The 21,050-nt window shown below is 32.4% G+C and overlaps 2 protein-coding genes across 5 annotated transcripts; both read left to right on the forward strand.

Moving 5' to 3' along the window:
* The first annotated feature begins 690 nt into the window (after nt 1-690).
* Nucleotides 691-6,180, forward strand: LOC115988156 (putative RING-H2 finger protein ATL69). Of its 3 annotated transcripts, none has more exons than XR_004091336.1 (3): nt 691-1,295; nt 5,857-5,974; nt 6,067-6,180. XR_004091336.1 is itself a non-coding variant. In XM_031111800.1 (2 exons), exons 1-2 carry the CDS (start codon nt 757-759, stop codon nt 3,131-3,133), a joined length of 579 nt encoding a protein of 192 aa, XP_030967660.1. In that variant the 5' UTR covers nt 691-756; the 3' UTR covers nt 3,134-3,507. The 3 variants fall into 3 exon arrangements, 1 of the variants encoding a protein (XP_030967660.1); XR_004091337.1 differs by having other exon boundaries at nt 5,884-5,974; XM_031111800.1 differs by lacking the exons at nt 5,857-5,974; nt 6,067-6,180 and adding an exon at nt 3,094-3,507.
* A 43-nt stretch (nt 6,181-6,223) lies between these two features.
* On the forward strand, nt 6,224-8,454 carry LOC115988155. 2 transcript variants are annotated; one of them, XM_031111798.1, is made up of 5 exons: nt 6,224-6,298; nt 6,386-6,594; nt 6,690-6,782; nt 7,516-7,617; nt 7,695-8,454. In XM_031111798.1, exons 2-5 carry the CDS (start codon nt 6,436-6,438, stop codon nt 8,154-8,156), a joined length of 816 nt encoding a protein of 271 aa, XP_030967658.1. In that variant the 5' UTR covers nt 6,224-6,298; nt 6,386-6,435; the 3' UTR covers nt 8,157-8,454. The 2 variants fall into 2 exon arrangements, with proteins under 2 accessions (XP_030967658.1, XP_030967659.1); XM_031111799.1 differs by having other exon boundaries at nt 6,257-6,594.
* The last annotated feature ends 12,596 nt before the right edge of the window (nt 8,455-21,050 follow it).

Below are 21,050 nucleotides of genomic sequence, written 5' to 3' on the forward strand. Positions count from 1 at the left end.
ATAGTAGCACTTAGTTTAGTTATTACCTCTGTCCTTGTTAGTTGATACATTAATTTATAGTATTATAAAAAACAACAAAAAAAAAATATAAAATATACTCTCTCAACAACTAATAAAAAACTAAATTAAATAGAATCAAAACAAGCCGTACATGATCTTCTTCCTTAGTCTTGAGATCCACAATGGAGAATTTAAAGGCACTCAGGTATTGGATTCTTTATTTCTTTAGAGCAAAAGTAAAAGCTTTAAGACTTTCTAGCTAAGATGTCACTCACCTTATTGAACATACTCCAAAATTTTTTTTTTTTCTCTCTCTCTCTCTCTCTCAAAAATTAAGGACCAATTTTTATACAAAAGTTGGAATCAGAAACCTAATCAAACTGGCCTTCAAAGAAATATAGTAGATAACAAACAATTAATCATGATGAATGATGATCCATGCCTCTTTTGGTGCATAATAAAATATATGATCAACAAACAAAATGGACTTTCAAGACGACTTTACCGATCCTACCATTTCTTGGATATCAATTGCATGGGTAATATTGTAACTTCAATACTCATTGATCGTTAACTCCAAAGTCCAAAGTCATTTAATTTTTCCCGCGGACCCCGGCTGGCCTTGGCCCACCTGTCCTTTTAGCGTTATTTAAACCCTCTCCATTCCTATCTTTATATCCTTCCCCACTTCTTACATTAGGATTTAGGCCTCACAACATTTTTTGGCCTAAGATCTTCTCTCCTTCTCTTACTTATATGTCCACGGCTGATCCACCTGTGCCATCGGCCGCCACCGGTGTCGGCCTCGGGTACGGCATTGCCATTGCCGTGAGTATTCTCGTACTCATCTCTACTATCATGCTTGCTTCGTATGTGTGCGTTAGAATCAAAGCTAATGGTCATAATGATAGTGGTGGTGGTAACGATAATAATATCTTAAGAAGAAGGTCTAATCACCAATCTACAACGAGGATTTCAATAGAGCCTGTAGTGATAGTGATGGGCTTAGATGGGCCCAACATAGAGTCTTACCCAAAGATGGTTCTTGGTGAAAGTCGACGACTGCCTAAGCCCAACAACGGCCCATGTTCGATTTGCTTGTCCGACTACCAGCCCAAAGATACCATAAGGTGCATTCCAGAGTGCCATCACTGTTTCCATGCAAATTGCATTGATCAATGGCTCCAAATGAGTGCTACATGTCCTTTGTGTCGAAATTCTCCTGCTCCATCAGGAAACTCTACACCTCTTGCTACTCCTTTGTCAGAATTGGTTCCACTGGCCTTTCATGCCAGGTGATTTTGTATCAATTTCATTATTTTTCTTTTTTGTTAAAAATTGGTACAAACATATATAGAGGTTTTTCATTTTTTGAGATTTCCTTTGTTTAATTGAGTAGTTGGGTATGAAACAATTTAACCATACTTTTAGGGGTAAAACTATTATGATGGGAGTGTATGACAGGTAGTGGTATGGACCAAAAGTAATAGACTATTAATAGTACAATGTATATTTCACACTATTTAGGGATAGGTGAAGAGAACAAACCGTGTAAGCATGAGGTCATTTGGATTTTTTGGGATAGGTGTTTCAATTCCAATGGCTCAAGAATACCTAACTCTAAATTTATTGTGCTTTCGAGTGTATGTAAATGGGGTCCATAACCATTATAATCTTTTGGTATATATATTAATGTGCATATTTAATTTCTCAGCAAAGTAGAAAGAAAAGTTGATAGAGACCTTATTATATGGAGTGGTCGGCACCAATAAACCACCCAAGGTTTGGTATACTTTAGTTGGATTGGGTTTTCGGCCATAAATTGCATGTAAGTTCGCATTGAAAGTGAGATTCATACTGATAAAATAATTTGGTGGGGTTGCCTTAGATTGCGGTTGAAGTTAATGGGGCACGAATTTCCTGCTTCTGCTACAGATTTTTTTTTTTTGAGAAACGCTTCTGCTACAGATTTATCATCTCATTATGGCAGCATCTGCCATTCTATTATAGATTTATAGTTTCTTTTGCTGAATAGTTGTACCATGCTATTGTAGTTGGAGAGATTATTCCTGCCCTCTTTGGTGTAGCATGTGTTACGGGGAAAAATATTTTTTATGCGTTAGACGTATGAGACCAATGTTTCATTGATATATGAATTTTATGCGTGTGAAACTCTCATATTAGTAAGACATTGATCTCGTACATGTGAGACCCACATATTAGTGAAATATTGGTCTCATATATTCGGCACATGAGATACTTTTTCGGATATGGAGTAATGTCAAAGTTAACCAATTGTTCATGTTGGGCCACATGCAAATTAAAAATGTTTTGATATTTTCTATTATGTTGACGTTAGGAACAATCTCTCCAGTCATTTGGATGCAGTTATTTGTTCAAACTTCACAGTGGTATGAAAATAATATTTGGATCAGTTATCTGTTCAAACTTCTAAGTGGTATGAAAACAATAAATTCAATATAATAATAAAAATTGGGATTTAAATTAAATTATTTAAACAATTAGGAATAATATTCCAACTTTATCAGTTAATCATACCAACAAATATAAAGAAAGTACACTTGTGACCCTCAAAATTTAGGGTTGTTTTTATTTTAGCTCTTTACATTTTAAAATTTTTATTTTAGCTTTTTAGATTTGATAATTTTCTGTTTGGTCAAAATCATTGATTTGTATCATTCCATTTTTTTTAGCCCTTGAATAAGCTCCTTACTTTTATGGAACCACAAACACTTGCATACGTTTCTCTTTGGATTTAGATTTATTTTATTTTATTTTTTTATGATATGATCTTTGGATTTAGATTTGACATGCATGTATTTAGGGTTGTGAATAAACCAAGCCTTTCATAAAAAAACTCGAACTTAACTCTATAAAAAAACTCGTCTATGTTTGTTTGTTTATAAACAAGCTAAGCTTGAACTTTTTTTTTTTTTTTTTTTTTATAAGTTGAGCCCAAGCAAAAAAAGAAGTGATAATTAACATTAGGGCTGAATACAAAACAAACTCAGGGCTTGAGAATAAACTTGATAAGAGAATTTAGGTATGTTGTTTTAATTTATTCATCATCAGGGGTCCCTTGCCTTTTTACGAAGTGATCAAGTGGGGTTAGATTTGGACGACAATAAAAAGGGTGCCGTTTTTGACGGGGTCAACGACAATGAAAAGAGATGGGTCACTAATGAAATGTTCACTACACAGAACATCAACAGCACATGGTAATAATTGGCTTCTCCTTGTTCAAGTCTCGGACCTCACCAATTGGAATTTGGAATCACCTTAAAGACTTTTCCTCATGATTATGACTATACAGAATGTGTACAAATTCCGGGGTTGCTTATATAATTTGAAAGTCCCATATACCAACATTTCTTATTAATATATCAACTAGGGTGTTCAAACCCGACTGGAAACCACTGTATTGATGGAACCGACCTGTAGTTTGCTTGATTCGAAGCTCCTGCTGGCCGGTCACGGGTCTCTGCCTCAAAGAATCAACACCGGCGGGTCGAGTGACAAGCTTCCTTTTCCAAAACCCAAGTCACTTGACCGGGTCGATAATATATATAAATTTCAGTCAAATCCTGCAAGATCACGATTTGATATGGTGAGATCCAGCCAAATCTAGCCAAATTTCAGCCAATTTCATTGACTTTTCACCCAAATTTAGCGAGTTCCAGTAGAATCTAATGACATCCACCCCTAATTGAACCAACCGACGTCCATCCAAGCTTGAAACCAACTCGATCTATTGATGTTGGTGATTGGTGGCTAGCGGCGTGTCTTTCCGCTTGCCACTTGATGTGAGAAGGTTGGGTCTGGGTTGAGTCCAAAACTTAACTAACCCAACCTGTGGACACCCCTAATTATCAACTTCTAGGTTACTGTCGCCAAGAATTCTTTTTCTTTTAAATGAGTGAAACAAATCCTTACTCCCTTTTATTTTATATTCACCATGAATGTAATATCTATCCTATTCATTGAAAGAAATGATAAGTACTTGAAATTAAAATGATAAGCACTTAATAATTTATTTTTAAAAGTTTAATATATTTCACAATTATATACACATCCCATCTTTAATCTTGAATTTAGGAGGCAAAAGGATGGAATTTGGGGAAAAAAAGAGAGTGAATCTAGTCCAACCAAATGAACTAAGTTTTCCCTCTCAACTGTTAATGCAATAAGATGCCTTCCATGTTTCATCCTTTCATGAACAAATTTTAAGAGTGTTGCTCAATTATGAAAATTATATGTTTGACAATATGTCATTGTGCTGCTGGCTGTTTTAGTAAGATTTCCGAAATGTTTCTGCATTGACTTGCAATAATAAGTTCTTTGAAATACAATTTCTCATTTATAGAAAAAAAAACTGTAAAAAGAAAATCTTAAAGGGGGTCTTGAACACTCTATTAACATATTTTTTTTGGGTTAATGCCATCATATATGAGCATGCTATGTTAGTTTCATCCCTTTTATAATTTTTTTTAATAGAGTTGTGCAACTATATAAAAAAAATAATTAAAAAAAAAACTTGTTTTTAAAATTTGGATAAAAGAATTTTTTTTTTTTTCCTAAATAATGTTCTTACATTCATGCACTTATGAAAAAAGCCATTTTTTCCTTTATGTTCACATAAAGAAAATTATGGATCTCATCATGAATGTCAATGGATAATTTCTGAGATTTTAGATTGAATGTAGTAGAAGAGGATATTTAGAGAGAGAGAGAGAGAGAGAGAGAGAGAGAGAGAGTCAATACTAGTTCTTCTTGGAGGTTGCTCAGAATATAAAGAAAGATGTTATTAGTCACGGATAATGACGGATGATATGATTACAAATTAAATTCATAACTCGAGTAGACTAAATACATTTTCTAGTGTTATGATTTCTATTATTCAAAATGAGAATCTAACCAACTTTTTTCATATGTATTTTTTTCCATAAAAAAATATTCTTAGTTTATTTATAATATTTAGTTGTACCCAAAATATATAATAAGTTTGAATGTACATCCAAGCAACTCTTAGATTTGGCTCGTGGACCATTAGAAGAAGCTGTATGTTATAATGGGTATATTGTCAATGGTTTTAGATTTCGAAAAAATGAAGTCGATTGTAACAGACGAACTCAAAGTTGTGGAGTCTTGGTAAAAGGAGATGCAAGTACGGACAATCGTGATTATTACGGTGTTTTAATTGATATCATTGAGTTACACTACATGGGAGGCAATAAGATTGCAATGTTTAAATGTGATTGGAGGGATGTTGACCATCGTGGTAGAGGAATTATGGTTGACAAGTTTGGTCGAACTCTTGTGAATGTAACACGTTCATTAAAGAGTAATGAACCTTTTGTGTTAGCATGTCAAGCCGAGCAAGTATTTTATGTGAAAAACATAAGGAATCCTCAGTGGCATTTTGTTATAAAAACAGAACCTCGAAATTATTACAATATGCCATCTCCAAAGGAGGAAAATGATGAAGAAGAAGAGGATGATGATGAAGAGCCATACCAACAGAATGATTCACATAGTCATCAAATGGGTTTCATAAGTACTGATAATCAAGATGATGCTATTATTTCATTAGATAGGGTTGACATACCTAGCAGACTTGTGGATATGGATGATGTTGATATGAATGATGTCGATATGAATTAATGAGATTAAACGTTTCAAAATGAATGTAATTTATTTACTTGAAAGTTATGTTCTTGACTTATCTAAATAGTTACATGTTCATTTGTTTTATATCATGTATTTATGTATATGTTTCATTTATATAGTAATATGCATGTATTGACTAAACTAATTAAATATGCATATGATGAATAGTGCTAACATATATTGGATTGATCAAAGTAAGGGATTCTACTAATGGCAAACGGAGGTAGCAAAGGTGGAGTTGGCACAAGTGATGCTAATGGAAGTAGAAATGATCTGGCTCATCAAGGTAAGTTTTAAATTATGCTTTCAAGTTTTTTAATACTATATTGAAGATACTATTCTAGTAAGTTGAGGTGATCTTTATTTTTCTCCCCATAGGGAAGAAGAAAGGGCGAGGGCCTACTCGGAATCTTAAATTGGCCAAAGAGTTCAAGGAAGGGGAAAGATATGAGATTGGTTGGCTGAATGGAAGACCTGTAGGGCCTCATGCTCGTGATTTAATAAATGAATATACAAAACTTGTTAGGGCACAACAAATGTACCTCTAAAGTTCACAGATTGGAAAAAAGTACCCTATATCAACTAAAGGAAGCTTTTTGATAAAGTATTGGTAAGTAGTATAATAAAATCTAGTAGCAGCTTCTATGATTTTTTTATTATATTCTTATTTGTGTATTTATGTTTCATTCTATTGTAGGAGTATTTCAAAGTTGAGGGTCGAGAGCAAGAGGTTTGGCGACAAATATAATGGGTAGTTCTTACTTGAATTATCGTGACTCCCTAAAGAAAAAGTGGTTTAAGCCATATGGTGAAGTAACAGAAGAGGCACGAGCAAATGTTCCACTCGGACTAGAGAAGGATGATTGGAATTGTCTCGTCGATTTGTGGAGCAAGCAAGATTATATGGTACCATTACAAAGAATTTATTATCAAATTTATTCTTAATTATTGTCTTGTGTATTTGTTGGTTTATGGGACTGATTTATCATTCTTAAATGTAGGACATGTGTTTGAAAAACAAGGAAAATCGAGACAAAAACAATATTATCCACACTTCTGGTTCAAAAAGTTTCCAACAACGTAGTGCGCAAGAGGTATTTGCCACTGAACATATAAGACTCTTCCAAGCTGCATAACTGCTTTGCTATTTTCCACTAGTCTTGGTTGTAAGCTTCAAAAGGACTTTTCTTAATCAATTTGCAGCCACTTGATTGACTTCTTAACATCTTAAGATTGAATATAAGATGTTCCTGCATCAGTCTGTCTAATAAGGAGTCACAATTTACAATGAATGTTGTCTGATATGGAGTCACAATTTACAATGAATGTATGACCCTTTTCTAAATTTGGGTTTTTTTGAGGTCTAATTAGGTTATTACTAGTAGCTGCCAGTTTTTGAACAGTTTTTTTTTTTAGTCTGTTTTGTCATGGTTATACATTATGACCAACAAGCACACATAAATTTTCTCATTTTCCACTTTAGAAATTCAACCATGGATATCTGTCTCTTTGATTGCCTCTGCTGAATTCCACTTGCCCAGGTCCTTAGCTTGATTGTGCATAGAGCTTAACTGCCTAAGTGTTGCTTTGAAAAGATTCTTACCATGTATGTTACTTGCGCAAATTTCCTTTTCACTACCAATTAGCAGCTTCTCAGCCACTCAACACCTCTAGCTGTACCACCCCATTTTGTTTTTCTATCTATTACTATCACTATTGGAATGCTTTCTATTTGTTGTTATTTGACTTTGTTTTGCTGAGTTATTGCATTATTCATCTTCAATACTTAATTACTATATGCTTTCTATTTGTTTTGTCAAATGGTAGAAAGAGAAGACAGGTCATAGCCCTAGTAGAATTGAATTATTTGACATCACCCATGTGCAAGCTAATGGGCAGGCAGTAAATGAACCAACACAAGATGCATTGGTACGAAATCCTCTAATTATATTAATATAGATCGTATATTTTTATGTGGTTTTGTTGTAGGTTACTTTTCTTTTTAGGTGGCATTGAGGAATCTTTCTACTCAAGTGAATGAGGGGGCATTGCAAATATCTCAAGATCAAATGTTTGTGGAGGTGTTTGGACTTGAGCATCATGGACGAGTTCGTGGCTATGGGGCTGGAGTCACTCCTACCATGTTATGGGGTTCCTCCTCATCTAGAATGTATGATCTTGAGAAGCAACTCCAAGAATTTGAACAAAAATGCTTAGAATCTAAACAGAAACGCTTAGAATCTGAACAAAAACGCTTAGAATTTGAACACAAACGAATAGAGGCTGATGCAGAGTTGAAAGAAGAAGTAAAGCACCTCAAAAGCATGCTCAAACAACAAGCTATTCAAATGGCAGAACAAAGAAGACATTTTGAGGAACAACAAGCTAGTCAAATGGCAACACAAAGAGCACATTATGACAATATGATGATGCAAATGTTGAGTTGTATCACCTCACAATCAGCCTAATCTAGTAGTGATCACTAAGGTATGAAGATCATCTCAAGCTAGTCACTGTTTTAGTACTATTGGATAAATTTGGAATGACTTGTTGAGCTGTTGGTACTAGTTTGCTTTTGCAATCCTTATCTTGAAAAATCTTTGAAAATATCCTTGGTCCCAAATTCATATGTTGTCTCGGTAATTGGTGTGGCTCTCCGGAAACTGGGATCTAACTTTATTTGTAACTGAAAAATGATAACTCAAATGTAACTAAAAAACTTGGTGTCTAGCTGTGAATAGATTGAAATGCATATTTTATTGATAATGAAAAGAAGTCTTAAGCAATGAAATATCCTTGATAGAAAGTAAACTGTAGCCTTTGATTTCTAAATTTTCTTTCCATTAATTTTTGGATTAGTTTGAGTAGTGGCAGCATCAAAAACATCAATAGCGTCCACAATGATTGGACTGGAATAAGAAACAGTGTATCTTTGAGATCATATGATCTTACGGTTTATAATGCAATTCATATGTTGACCCTTTTATATGTAGGCCAAAGAAGAAAAAAGTTTGGTGCTGATGTATATCTGATTTATCTGTTGAAAGTTCAATGTTGTGATATTCTATTCCTTTAGTCTGATTGTGAAATTTCCATTTTTGTTTTTTTTTTTTTCATGTGGCTTTGCTGTTAATTTGGATTGCTGATATAAGGAAACATGTGAAGAATTTAGAATTTGGAAAGGGACACGTATATAAAGCTGTGCATGTAACCGATTTTTATTTCCTTTCATTACCTTTGGCCTTATATAGGATGTATTAGGATTTGTTCTGTTCACCTACTACCATGTCAGATTGTGCAAAGAACCTTGTTTTTACAATTTAAAACTCTTGCCCCTGTTGACTATTGAATTAGATCATATAAATATTGATCGGATTAATCTGACTTTTGGTATCATATAAAATCATACAATTATGAATTTTTGTGTATGTGTGTATATATATATATATATATATATTTATTTATTTATTTATTTATTTATTTGTGCATGATTGTGGTTTTTTATTTTTATTTATTATTTATTATTTTTAAATAAAATAAAATCTTGTTTTGAGGGTCAAGAGACCCCTTAAATAACCTTATTTATCAAGGGTTGTAGATATAATTTTTTTAAACTTTGGTAAAAGGTTATTTAAGGGTCTCTTAACCCTCAAAATAAGATTAGATCACTTATTTTAAGGGCCACGAAAGCCGTTAAAATTTCCTTTTCGACAGTATATATTTCGAAGGTTATCAAGGGTCAATTGGACTCTTAAAATAAAATTTTTCAAGGGTTTTTAATACTTTTTTTAAAGGGTTTTGACCCTTGAAAAAAGTCAAATTTGTTGTAGTGAATCTTTTATAGCATTCGATTGCAGATCAAACCCATTGGTATTGGAGCGAATTGTGAAAATCCCTCACAATGCGACTCTAATGACTCAAACCTATGACCGGGCTCTGATACCATTTGTTGGATCATGTGCCTTACCGATCCATCCAACGACCAATTGGTGAAGGATGATGGGGTATAAATCTTTTATAGCATTCGATCACAAATCAAGCCCATTGGTATTGGAGCGAATTGGGAAAATCCTTCACATAAACAACCACTCTATTAGAAATATATTAGCCCACTAGTATAGGCCTAAGCCTAATTCTATTTTGTGTGTAAGTTAAGTCTCATATTTATATTAGAAGTCTGTTAGTCTAGGGTTTAGTTTACTATATATACCCATGTTATGTTCATTATAACATAGGTTTTGTACTACGCTCTTACATAATAAATATGTAGTTCTTAAGAGTTTCCTCCGTGAACGTAGGCCATAAGGTTAAACCACGTAATTCTCGTATTCTTGTGTTCTATCTTGTGTTCTATACTTTAAGTTTCCGCTTTTGCATCCATACTAGCATATTTAATATGGTATATCATAGCTAATATTTAACACACGCTATCAATTTGAGAAGGATTTGCCATTTTCTATTTACGGTGTTGATGCAACGTGCATAAGAGGTATGCATCATAATTGAGAAACAAAATAAGATGTTTACATTATTGTTAAATCACAAGGACCTTTCTTCTCAAAAAAAAAAAAAAAAAAGGAAAATTACAAGGACCTTGAAACCCAAGATTTGAGGAGAACTGTGCATTTTGGAGAGATGAAGCCGGAGACTCTCAAGTAAATATAATGTTGATCCTTTTAACTGCTTTCAGACTTTGAGTTCATTAGCTCTTGTTTTCGCACTTTATCACTACGACAAGCCAACCCTGCTTTATGCAGTCAAATTTATTTTATTCAAGTATCTTAAAAACTATCCAACGGCTACTTTGCAAGCAGGAAAAAGCCGGAGGAGCTAAAAAGATAATGGGCCTGCTTGGCCCTAAAACAAAAAACAAAAGAGAAAAACAATAATGGAATATGGACCACATAGGGACATAGGGGGAGCTAAGGTCCACCTAAATTACTGTGGCCCAAAATGAAATGGGCCTGTCATCAAAACATTAGTTTATTTTCTCCCAAGTTCTGTTCTAGCTTAACCCTGTGAAGACAGTCCAACCCAGTTTGCTTTGCTTGTGGGCCTGTCTAAAAAAAAACATAGTATGTACCAGTAGTATGGGGCAAACGAGAAATAATACTATGCACCTCTTTCTCTCTCTTCTTCTTTTTTTTTTTTTTGATAGTTTAATAGTTGGAAGTGGAGATTTTGAACCCCTAAATGTTTCAGTAAGAAACACCAAAAAAGTACCAACCAATTAGGTTACATTACTCTTAGTAATAGTATGCACCTCATGGTAAATTGTTGAGAAGGTATCATACTTGCCATGCTATATATTTGTATATCAAATTCAAAAAAGAGCAACTTATATTATACGAGCATAAGAAGGAATTCGTTTGTACAAGTCAACATAATCACAGCCCTAAACTTGAGCATGATTTATGAGAAATTACTATTTCTATGGAAATTACAATTACTTATGGAGCCAACTTTCCACTCTATACAGTGGTAGTGGCATTTATGTATGAGTGAACTGTAGTTTAGAATTTAGAGCACTGAAAATTTTCTTCAATTTGTTTAGTAGAGGCATGTGGTTGACCTTAACTAACTTATTGATGATCTATATAGTGGCCAAAAAAAATTTAGGATTAAGACTTGTTGTTGATGATTTCACTTCTAGGTGGAACCATATATGAATCTGATATACCAATTAAGAAAAATTCAAAATGTTTATGTGAGAGAGAGAGAGAGAGAAGAATACAAATTTTAATATTAAAGCAAGTTAAAACTTAATATAATAATTTTCTTGCGTGTGCATTTTAAGAAAATTTGTCATCTTTATAAATTTTAAAGAGTATACACAAATTGCTTAATTTGTTATAGATAGGTGCAAAAATAAATAAACATCACAATCATTTTATTGATTCTTTTCAACCCTTCTTATTTTTTAAAGTACTATTAATTATTTGTAAGATGTCTAGGTATTTTCTTACACATTATAATATTGAATTTACATCATTGACAAACAATAGGAAACTTTACAACAAAACCAATAATAGCCCTTGATCCAAATAAAAACATGAGCTTAATTATGTGAAGGATGAGTCTACAACGTGTAACATGATCATCCTGCTTCACAAAAATAGACTTCGAGCTGGGGTGCTCACTGCTCGTAAGACGACTACAATATTCAATCACAAGGAACATATGCTATGGAATTCCACATTGACCAAAAAAGGAAAATACCAGGGACGTACATATGCTCTTCAAGTATTTCTGAGAAAGCTAAATTAAACGAAAAATGCATAGAAATCACCAAACATTCATCTAACCTTCTCATGCTTCATGATTATTGGTAAGTTGAAATAACAAAAATTCTAGTATCATTGAAAAAAAAAAAAAAAACACAAGATTTTTCACAGGTGTTCACGTTGTGGTAGATTGTGAGTAATGAAGAAAAAAATAGTGAGTTCATGTAAAAGCAATAAACCGTCAGTTATAATTTACCACATAAGATAATTATGGCAAAATGTTGTGACCTGTTTATGTCGCACAACATTATTGCTGCATTATTGCCATCATGCGTGGCACTATGCCACTATCACCATGACTATCTTTAACATATAATCCATCTCAGGTGCACAGAAAGTGACCGATCATGAATTCAACTCAGCCAATCCCACCGCTGATTAACCTCAATGTGGGGATCAATAAACGTAGTCACTAATAAAATCTTGTTTCATGATAGCAACAGTGCAGTATAGTGGACTGGTCACCCAAAATATGCCATCAAATCTCATTGTCATGAACAAATTTCCATGTCATTATCAAGGAACACACTGATTACCATAAAATAAATCTACATTTTCATTCCTAATCTCAAGCAATATCGAGGATTTCATGGTTTATCTTCTGCCACAATTTTCTCACCAAATGGATTTTGTGATTTTGTCACAAGCACAGTTCACCAACTCCATATTTGTAGTCTATCACTTCCTCATTTCTCTTGAGGATCAAAATGTTTTGTCGCATTATATATTGGTGCATATTTTGTCTCACCGATTGGATTTTGATCATGTTCTATACTCCTTCCATGTTTCAAGCCTCAAAACCAATCACTTGGTCTCTTTTATTTTTTATTTTTTTACAAAGTGAAATCTCCTTCAAACATAATATGCTTTTATTAAATTTTATTTGTCGATTTAACTTAATTTTACTTTCTATTTTAAGACTTTAGGAATTTTCTAATCATGTTTCTTTTTGCTATTGATTTATTATATTGTTAGTTTAGGGTGGCATATTCCATATATGAAAAAATCAGGGGTAACATTTCAATACCTTTGAGTTAGGATTATGAGCATGAAAGTTTGTCAAAATGTTGAAAGAGTTTGAAGGCTTAAGATCGCTTTTGTGAAATATTAAAGTAGGCAGAGATTTTGTGAGTCACTCACTCGACAATCTCTAAAGTGAGATAATGCAGAATTGGATTTAGATAGCCATTTGACAACCTGATTAAACCCTATTTGGTGCCACTATATGAGCGTAATATTAATTACCATACCAAAGCTAAACACATCCTGTTTTATTTATTTATTTATTTATCCTCTTGATCCAAACCAAAATACCTTTGCTTTACCCCTCATCTTGTTTACAATAATTAGAGGAGATTGAATTCAAACCTAGATTATTTCTACTGAGAGAATAAAGTGTCATTGAAACACAAAACTCTTGACAAGAATTCATGTATTTAATTAGATTTTTTTAGTTTTGAAAAATTAAATTCCAATAACAAAAATTGAAAAAAGAAAAAGGAGACTTTGTTCGATACGACAAGCAGAAACAAACTTTCCAACAAAGATCATAGAGACAAGATTACAAGAGTCTACAAAGACTTGCAAGTGGATGAGAGTGGTGAAACATGAGAGCACAATTATTACTCCCATTTTCATGTTGATCGACTTCAGACAATGACAAGTCGAGCACCTACTCGATATCCCTATAATTTACTCGGCTGGGCTAAACCTTAATAAACCTATACAGCTAACTTGATTATTTGAGTATTCCCTGAGTCGAATATTTCAAGCCGAGTGTATCTCCTTCCACACCAGTGCACTCAGCCTGTGCAAATTAGAAATTACGCGTGGAAGAATTATTTTTTGTGTGAGCTAAAGCTGCTAATTCGATCAAGTTGTTATCATCATCAGACTTGATCTATCTAAACCAATATTTAGATCATTCGCATCAATTGGTGCACATTTTTTTTTGTCTATTGACTCTATTTTAGTATAAGAAGAATTTACTTCCCTTCACAAACCAAAAAAAAAAAAAAAAAAAGCAAGAATTTACTTCTTCTATTTTACACAACCATTTTTCAAATCACCTCATATCAGATTGTCAGACTTGATCTATCTAAACCAATATTTAGATCATTCGCATCAATTGGTGCACATTTTTTTTTTGTCTATTTTAATATAAGAAGAATTTACTTCCCTTCACAAACCAAAAAAAGAATAAAATATAAAATACAAATGAATAGTTTATACGGTTACCGTAGTAACAATGCATATTTACATAATTTTAGCTTAACTGATATGAATAGTTTTTAAGCTTAAATATGTAAGTTTAACACATTTTTTATTGTGCACAGCCTGGTACAAAGTGTGAACACTCTTAAGGAGTGGTTTGTGTCAATGTTCTTTGTGAAGAAAAAAGAACAGATGTTACCCATGAATATAGGGAGTGTTTGGTAATGTTATTTAAATAATAGCTTTTAGCGTATAAACAACATTATATGTATTTCTACACATTTTTTTACTTACACATATTTCTACAAAACAACAACATTACTAGAAATCTCTTATCAAACAGGCTTATAATCTCCTATATTAAGACACACAAGATATGAAGGCTTAATCAATCAGTTAATATGACTTGTGTCCTTTTCAAAATTCCACGTCAGAACAGGACACGAGCCCTTGCTCTACTTCTAAGTTCTAATTGATTGAGGTAGCACTTAATTAACGTTGCACCCGCGTCAATCTCTATCCAATGTATGCTATTGAGTGATGTACATTGGAATTTTAATGCCCATCATGCAGATTGATTGAGGCTTAATCAATCTGAATTCTTAATTTCTTATAGACCTCTTGCATTAAAATTCCAAGCAAGCATAAACCATCAGCATCTGCATGATGCGCATGCAGATGCTAGCTCAATTTATTCAAATAGCAACAAATTACAAATGTTGGTGCAGGTTACTATCATCTTTCCTTTTCCCTTAATCTTGTTTTTTTTTTTTTCTTTTTTTTTTTTCACCAAACACGGGTTTGGATTATTATTATTATTATTTTGCTAGAAGTTTATTTATTTACTAAGCAGAATCAGCAACAACACAAATCTAATTAACTCTATGGTCTCAATTTTTTATCTCACTAATGAGAAATAACTTGGAAAAATATTCTTCTAAACTCATAGATACATAATATGGAGGCTAAGATCAACTCTCTATATAGGCTAGGGTTATTGTCTCTCCAACCTCTTAAGAAGTTGTGTACAAAGCCATTTCCACTTAAGGCTTAATAAAACACGGGCCAAACTTTAGTAAAACATGTCAGATTTTAAATGTGCAATTTTCGATCGATTAGAACTGATTAATCAAAGAGTAGTCAAAACTTTATAAACAGGATCCCTTGAGATACTTACTTGCACAAATTGTCTTGAACTTGATTGATCATGACGGAATATAATATTACAGACACATTTAACAATTTACATTGCCATAAAATCTGTCAACTCTAGACCGACCAAGCAACTCTATATTTTTGGCATAATTGAGAATTAAGATCTTTTTTGTCTCATGGTGCCTATTTGTCACAACAATTGAATTTTAACGTACGTGTAGTAGTATACTCGAGTCCTTCCTATATAGGTCTCGAAACCAAACACGGGTCTCTTTCGTTTTTCACAAGCTGTCCTCTTCAAACAGACCATATTTCCTTTATCAACTTTTGTTAGGCTATTCAACTATAACTTTCTCGTTTGATAACGACTTTAAGGACTTTTCAAATCATGTTTCTTGATTTCTGATATTGATTTATTGGACGTATTATAAATATTCAAATTTTTTTTTCTTACTACAGAGGAAGAACTAAATTAAGAAGCCATTCAACCGCAAAATTCTTAACAGCAATTTACATATTTGATTTCTTAACAGCAATTTACATATTTGATTAGATAGTTGTTAAGGTCTGAAACAAGTTAAATTCCAATCACCCAAAGGAATTTGGTTGAATGCTTGAGTACAAAGCAAAAGACAAGCAGAAGCATATAACATCCAACGAAGATCACAGAGAAAAGACAAGCTAAAGTATACATTAATAAACTATTTAAAGAAATTTTTTATGAAAAAATGATTAACTTTTTTTATACATTTTTTAATTTTTTATAAATTTTTTGATAAAATAAAAAATTAATATATACCCTAAGAGTATACATTAACTGGGCCAATAGGTATATTATCTACAATTTTATATTTGGACCCTTGAAATATCTTGGCCCCTCCTCTAAAGATTTACATGGTAAGAGTATTTGCATTAGTTGTAAACAGCATAAGATTCCAAATTTGTCCAATCAACTTCAAAATAAATCTACATCAATCTATGTACGTATCGTTGTACAAAAATCCATATGTGCTACAGTAACTATGCAAATGAATATTTTAGTAATTCTTTAGATTTGGGGCAATGATTTTTGGTTCAGGAAGAGGGAGATATGATTTGGGATGATAATAAAAAATTAATAAGGAAATAATTTTTAATAAAATGTAGTATAAAATAGATAATCTAATGTGGGGTATTTTAAACAGTGAGTATGTAAAATATAAAAAAATAAGTTCTTTTACTAAAATAAATAGAAATTTTACACGAGATAATACGAATGCTCTAATGTAAGAATAAACAATGTTGCTTTGTGTTTTTATCTTTATTAGTAGATGATTATATTATAATATATTACGAAATAATGATTTTGTATTTTTGTCTTTGTTGGTAGTTTCTTATATATTAAATAGATGCTTATTTTGAATTTTTTCTTCTTATACTTTGACTTCTTTAACTCAAAATCCTAACTTCATCCTTGGATTTAAGTGTAAAAGATGTTGCTTGAATCACGAAATAGCAAAAAGAAATTATAGCTCAATTGGAATTTTTCAGTGTTTTCAACTTAGATATTAAGGATTCAAATCTTATCTCTCCACTATAAGTATTAAATTATAAAAAAATTATTAAAAAAAACCCTGCAAAAAATGTCAAAAAATTACGAAAATTATTATAATAGTTGCTCCTAAATTATAACAGGTGAACACTTAATGATTTGTACAGTATGGGTAGTTATGGGGAATTCTAGAATTTTACCCCTATTTTTCAAAATATTTGGCAATATGCCCCTGTTTCCAAACTATTTAGATTCGTGCCCTTGTTTTGAAACTTGATTTTGAGGAAATCGATTTATGCCCGATCAAACTTATTAAAAAAAAAAAAAAAAACTTGCATAGAACTCGAGTTCATGAAGCTCGAGTTCCCTTTAAAATGCCACTATAGCACGATTTGAACGCAGCTATAGGTTTTGGGCTGATCAAACTTAAAATTAAAAAAAAAAAAAAAATTGCAGGGAACTTAAGTTCCATGCAATTTTTTTTTTTTTTTTTTTTTTTTTAATTTTACCTATAGCTACGTTTCATGGAGACATATAGTGGTGTTTTTAATACCTATAGTAGCGTTTTTATGGAACTCGAGCTCCATGAACTTGAGTTCCATGCAATTTTTTTTTTTAATTTTTAATTTTTTAAGTTTCATCGCCCCATACTCGATTTTCTACCAATCGAGTTTTTTGATTGAAACTCAATTTTAATAAAATCGAGTTTCAAAACAGGGGCACAGACCTAAATAGTTTGGAAACAGGAGCATATTGCCAAATATTTTGAAAAGTAGGGGTAAAAAGCTAGAATTCCCGGTAGTTATGGGTCAGCTGGGTAGGTAGTAGGTATGTGTTACATTAATATCTTTATTTTATACGTGAAAACTGAAAACTCATATTTTGTTTAGCCTCAAACGTTTGATTCTTGAACTTTGAAGCTATTATATCAATATTAGGCTCAATCTCTCTAAGTCAGTTGTCGCTTCAAATTGAATGATTGAGTACAGAGATAATAATTTTTTTTTTTTTTTGGGATACTTAGAGCATCACCATCAGCTGTTTCAAAAAAAATAAAATATCATTTTGACACATCAAAAACCCAATTTATTATTTTAACACACCATTTTATAATTCACCATTTATCACATCTTCTATTCTTCAATTCTATACATTAAAATAATATATACCAATATTAAAATAACATTTAAAAACAACAAATATAAAAAATACAAAATAAAAACCCCCTACATACACAAACAAAACCAGTGACAAACCTATCACCATACACAGCACAGCCCGCCGCCACCACCATACCCAAGCACAACCCGCCACTACCACCCATAGGTACAACCCGTCACCACCAACAAAAATCCATTAGCCGCCAATATATAGAGAGAAATGACAGAAAAGAGCTAATCCATTGCCGCCGCTAACCCACCCGCCGCCGACCCACCCAGCCATCAACACCCCACATCCCACCCCACCACCATCTCACACCAGAACCACCACAGCAGAACACCAAAACCACCACCATAGAAAAACAAAAAACACAACCAAATTCGCACCCACCCATCGTCAACCCATCCACAAGCCGGCCCTCCCACCATCGAATTCGCACCTAGAATCCAATCGATCTGCCCGTCACCATCTGAACACACCCACTACTGAACCCACCCATTAAATCACAGCCCAAAAAAAAAAAAAAAAAACCACAGCAACACTGATCAACATCAGGTGGAGCGGCGAGGCTGAACAAAAGAGAGAAAAGCAAAAACAATGAGAGGAAAAAAGAGTGAAAGAAGAGATGGGTTGATAGGTCCAGTCTGAATGTCTGAGGAAGAATGAGAGAGGAGAAGAAAAAAAAAAGGAATAAAGTGATGAGAGAGGAGAGTGAAAAGAGAATAAAAAATAATAAAACCATATATCATTTTGTTCTGTACCATGTCAAAGTTGAGACGATACTGTAGCATATCTTAAAATTTTGACAGATTTAACACACTTGATGATGCTCTATTTTTGGTGTGCCAAATGCTGAATATTATAGTATTTAACACATTTAACACACCTAATGGTGATGCTCCTAGTGTAGAGATAGTAAGTTGATGAAAGGTCAACACAAATAAAAAATACGTGCACGCATGCATGTGTTTCTATTCATAATTATATTAAACTTGTTGCACATGATTTTAGTTGTTTGAATGATTTAGTGTAGAGATAATAAGTTGATGAAGGGTCAACACAAATAGAAAATACGTGCACGCATGCATGTTTTTCTATTCACAATTATATTAAACTTGTTGCACATGATTTTAGTTGTTAACAACCAAAATCATATGCAACATATTCAACCCACCAATTCGATGCCTTTTTTTTATTCTTTTTCTTTTCTCGAATTTATGAACTAGGTTGAGTTGGGTTCTGCATTTTTTATTGAATCTTGGGTTGTGTTTGTGCTATTAATATTTTCAAAAGTATATGCATTTTAAATTTGTTTGATTGATTTGTTTTGGCATTTTGAGATTTTTAGTTTTTATGAAATTGAAATTTTATACCCAATTGTATAACAAATTGATAATTATTTATTAAAAAATATGATTAAATAGTTGAAATAAAACTTTTTTTTTTATATTAGGCATGACAAAGTGGCCATAATCTAATTACCTAACTCAACCTATGGACGTTGTATCAGGATGGCTTTTAGAGTTTTTATGATTTGGATTAAGTTGAAGATTTCTAAACTCTAGGAGATTGGATTGAGTTGAAAAATAAAATTCCGAACTCAACTCAATTTGATGCGCAAACACCTCAAATAATAATATTAAAAAAATATTTTTAAAACATTGTATACAAATAAATATTAAGAGCATTCACAATTTGTGCAAAACAAATTTGTCTATTTTAACATAAAAACCTATTTTTTCTATTTTTCCAACCACTTTTCAAAAACTCTTATATCTACAAATTATCCATTCTAAAAGTTATTTTAATAAAATTTTCATTTTTCGTTCACATAACTACTTTTTTTAAAACACCCACGTCACATCGCTCACACCTGCAAACACCAACCAAAAAACTAAATTGAGAAATGAATAAAATATGCTTTTAACACATGAAAAATAGCCATTTATTTACATAAGTACCGTAGTTGTACATGTGGACAAGATATACTGATACATAATTTTAGACAAAGTGATGTAGAAATTTTTTTTGAGTTATATTTGATAAATTTTTTGCAATTATACCATTTTACATTAACCAGTGAAAAAGCTAGCTATAACAAACTAATATATCCCCTTATTGAATAGAAGTAAAGTTTTAGTGGGATTTTTTTTTTTTTTTTTTTGCTGAATTTATTTTTTTAGTGGGAATTGAATTGTCAAACAGTTATTATTAACATGAAATTTAGAAAACCAAAAGTAAAATGCAGTAGTAGCAATCACATTCCACTTTATGACAAAATTGTATGGCAACTTGGTCGAATTTGTCAGGAAATTGGCTTGGAGAATGCTAGTCATATTCAAGACATTATAAGAGGGACCCAAAGGAGTTCTAAATATATATAATAAATAAGCTTTGCCTTTTCTTTGTGTTGTCGTTATTTTGATTGGGCTGGCAGTAGTGAAAAAGATTGTCCAAGTAAGAGTGAGTCAAGGTCTTTTTGAGTCAATTAAAATCGTCCATACACTAGTGGATTCGAATATATATATATATATATATATATATATGCCAAGAATGAACAAGAACTCAATTCATTCAAAAGAGAAAGAGAAAAAAAAAAAAAAAAAACAGCAAGAACGTAGTAATTTCACTTGAATCGTGATGAAGTTGCCTCGTAAAGTCGGTGCAGTTGGCTATAATTGACTACAAATAATGAAAGCTTTCTGTGACAATGAAATTCTTTTATATTAATTTTAGAGAAAAACAGTTAAGATTATGAGCATATAGGTGACGAATGAACATGTAGGTGACATGTGAGCGTGTAAGTGACGAGTGAACATGTAGATGATACATGAGTATGTAGGTGACAAGTGAGCATATAGGTGACGAGTTAGCATGTGGACGATGAATATTCCCTGTATATTAAGGTTTCGAATCCAAAGGAAAAATAAAGTTTTATTTGTGTTAACTTTTTTTAAGAGAAAGTTTATAGCTAAATGGACGATGAATATTCCCTGTATATTAAGGTTTTGAATCCA

This window comes from Quercus lobata, chromosome 4 (assembly GCF_001633185.2).
Source record: "Quercus lobata isolate SW786 chromosome 4, ValleyOak3.0 Primary Assembly, whole genome shotgun sequence".
Lineage (NCBI taxonomy): Eukaryota > Viridiplantae > Streptophyta > Magnoliopsida > Fagales > Fagaceae > Quercus > Quercus lobata.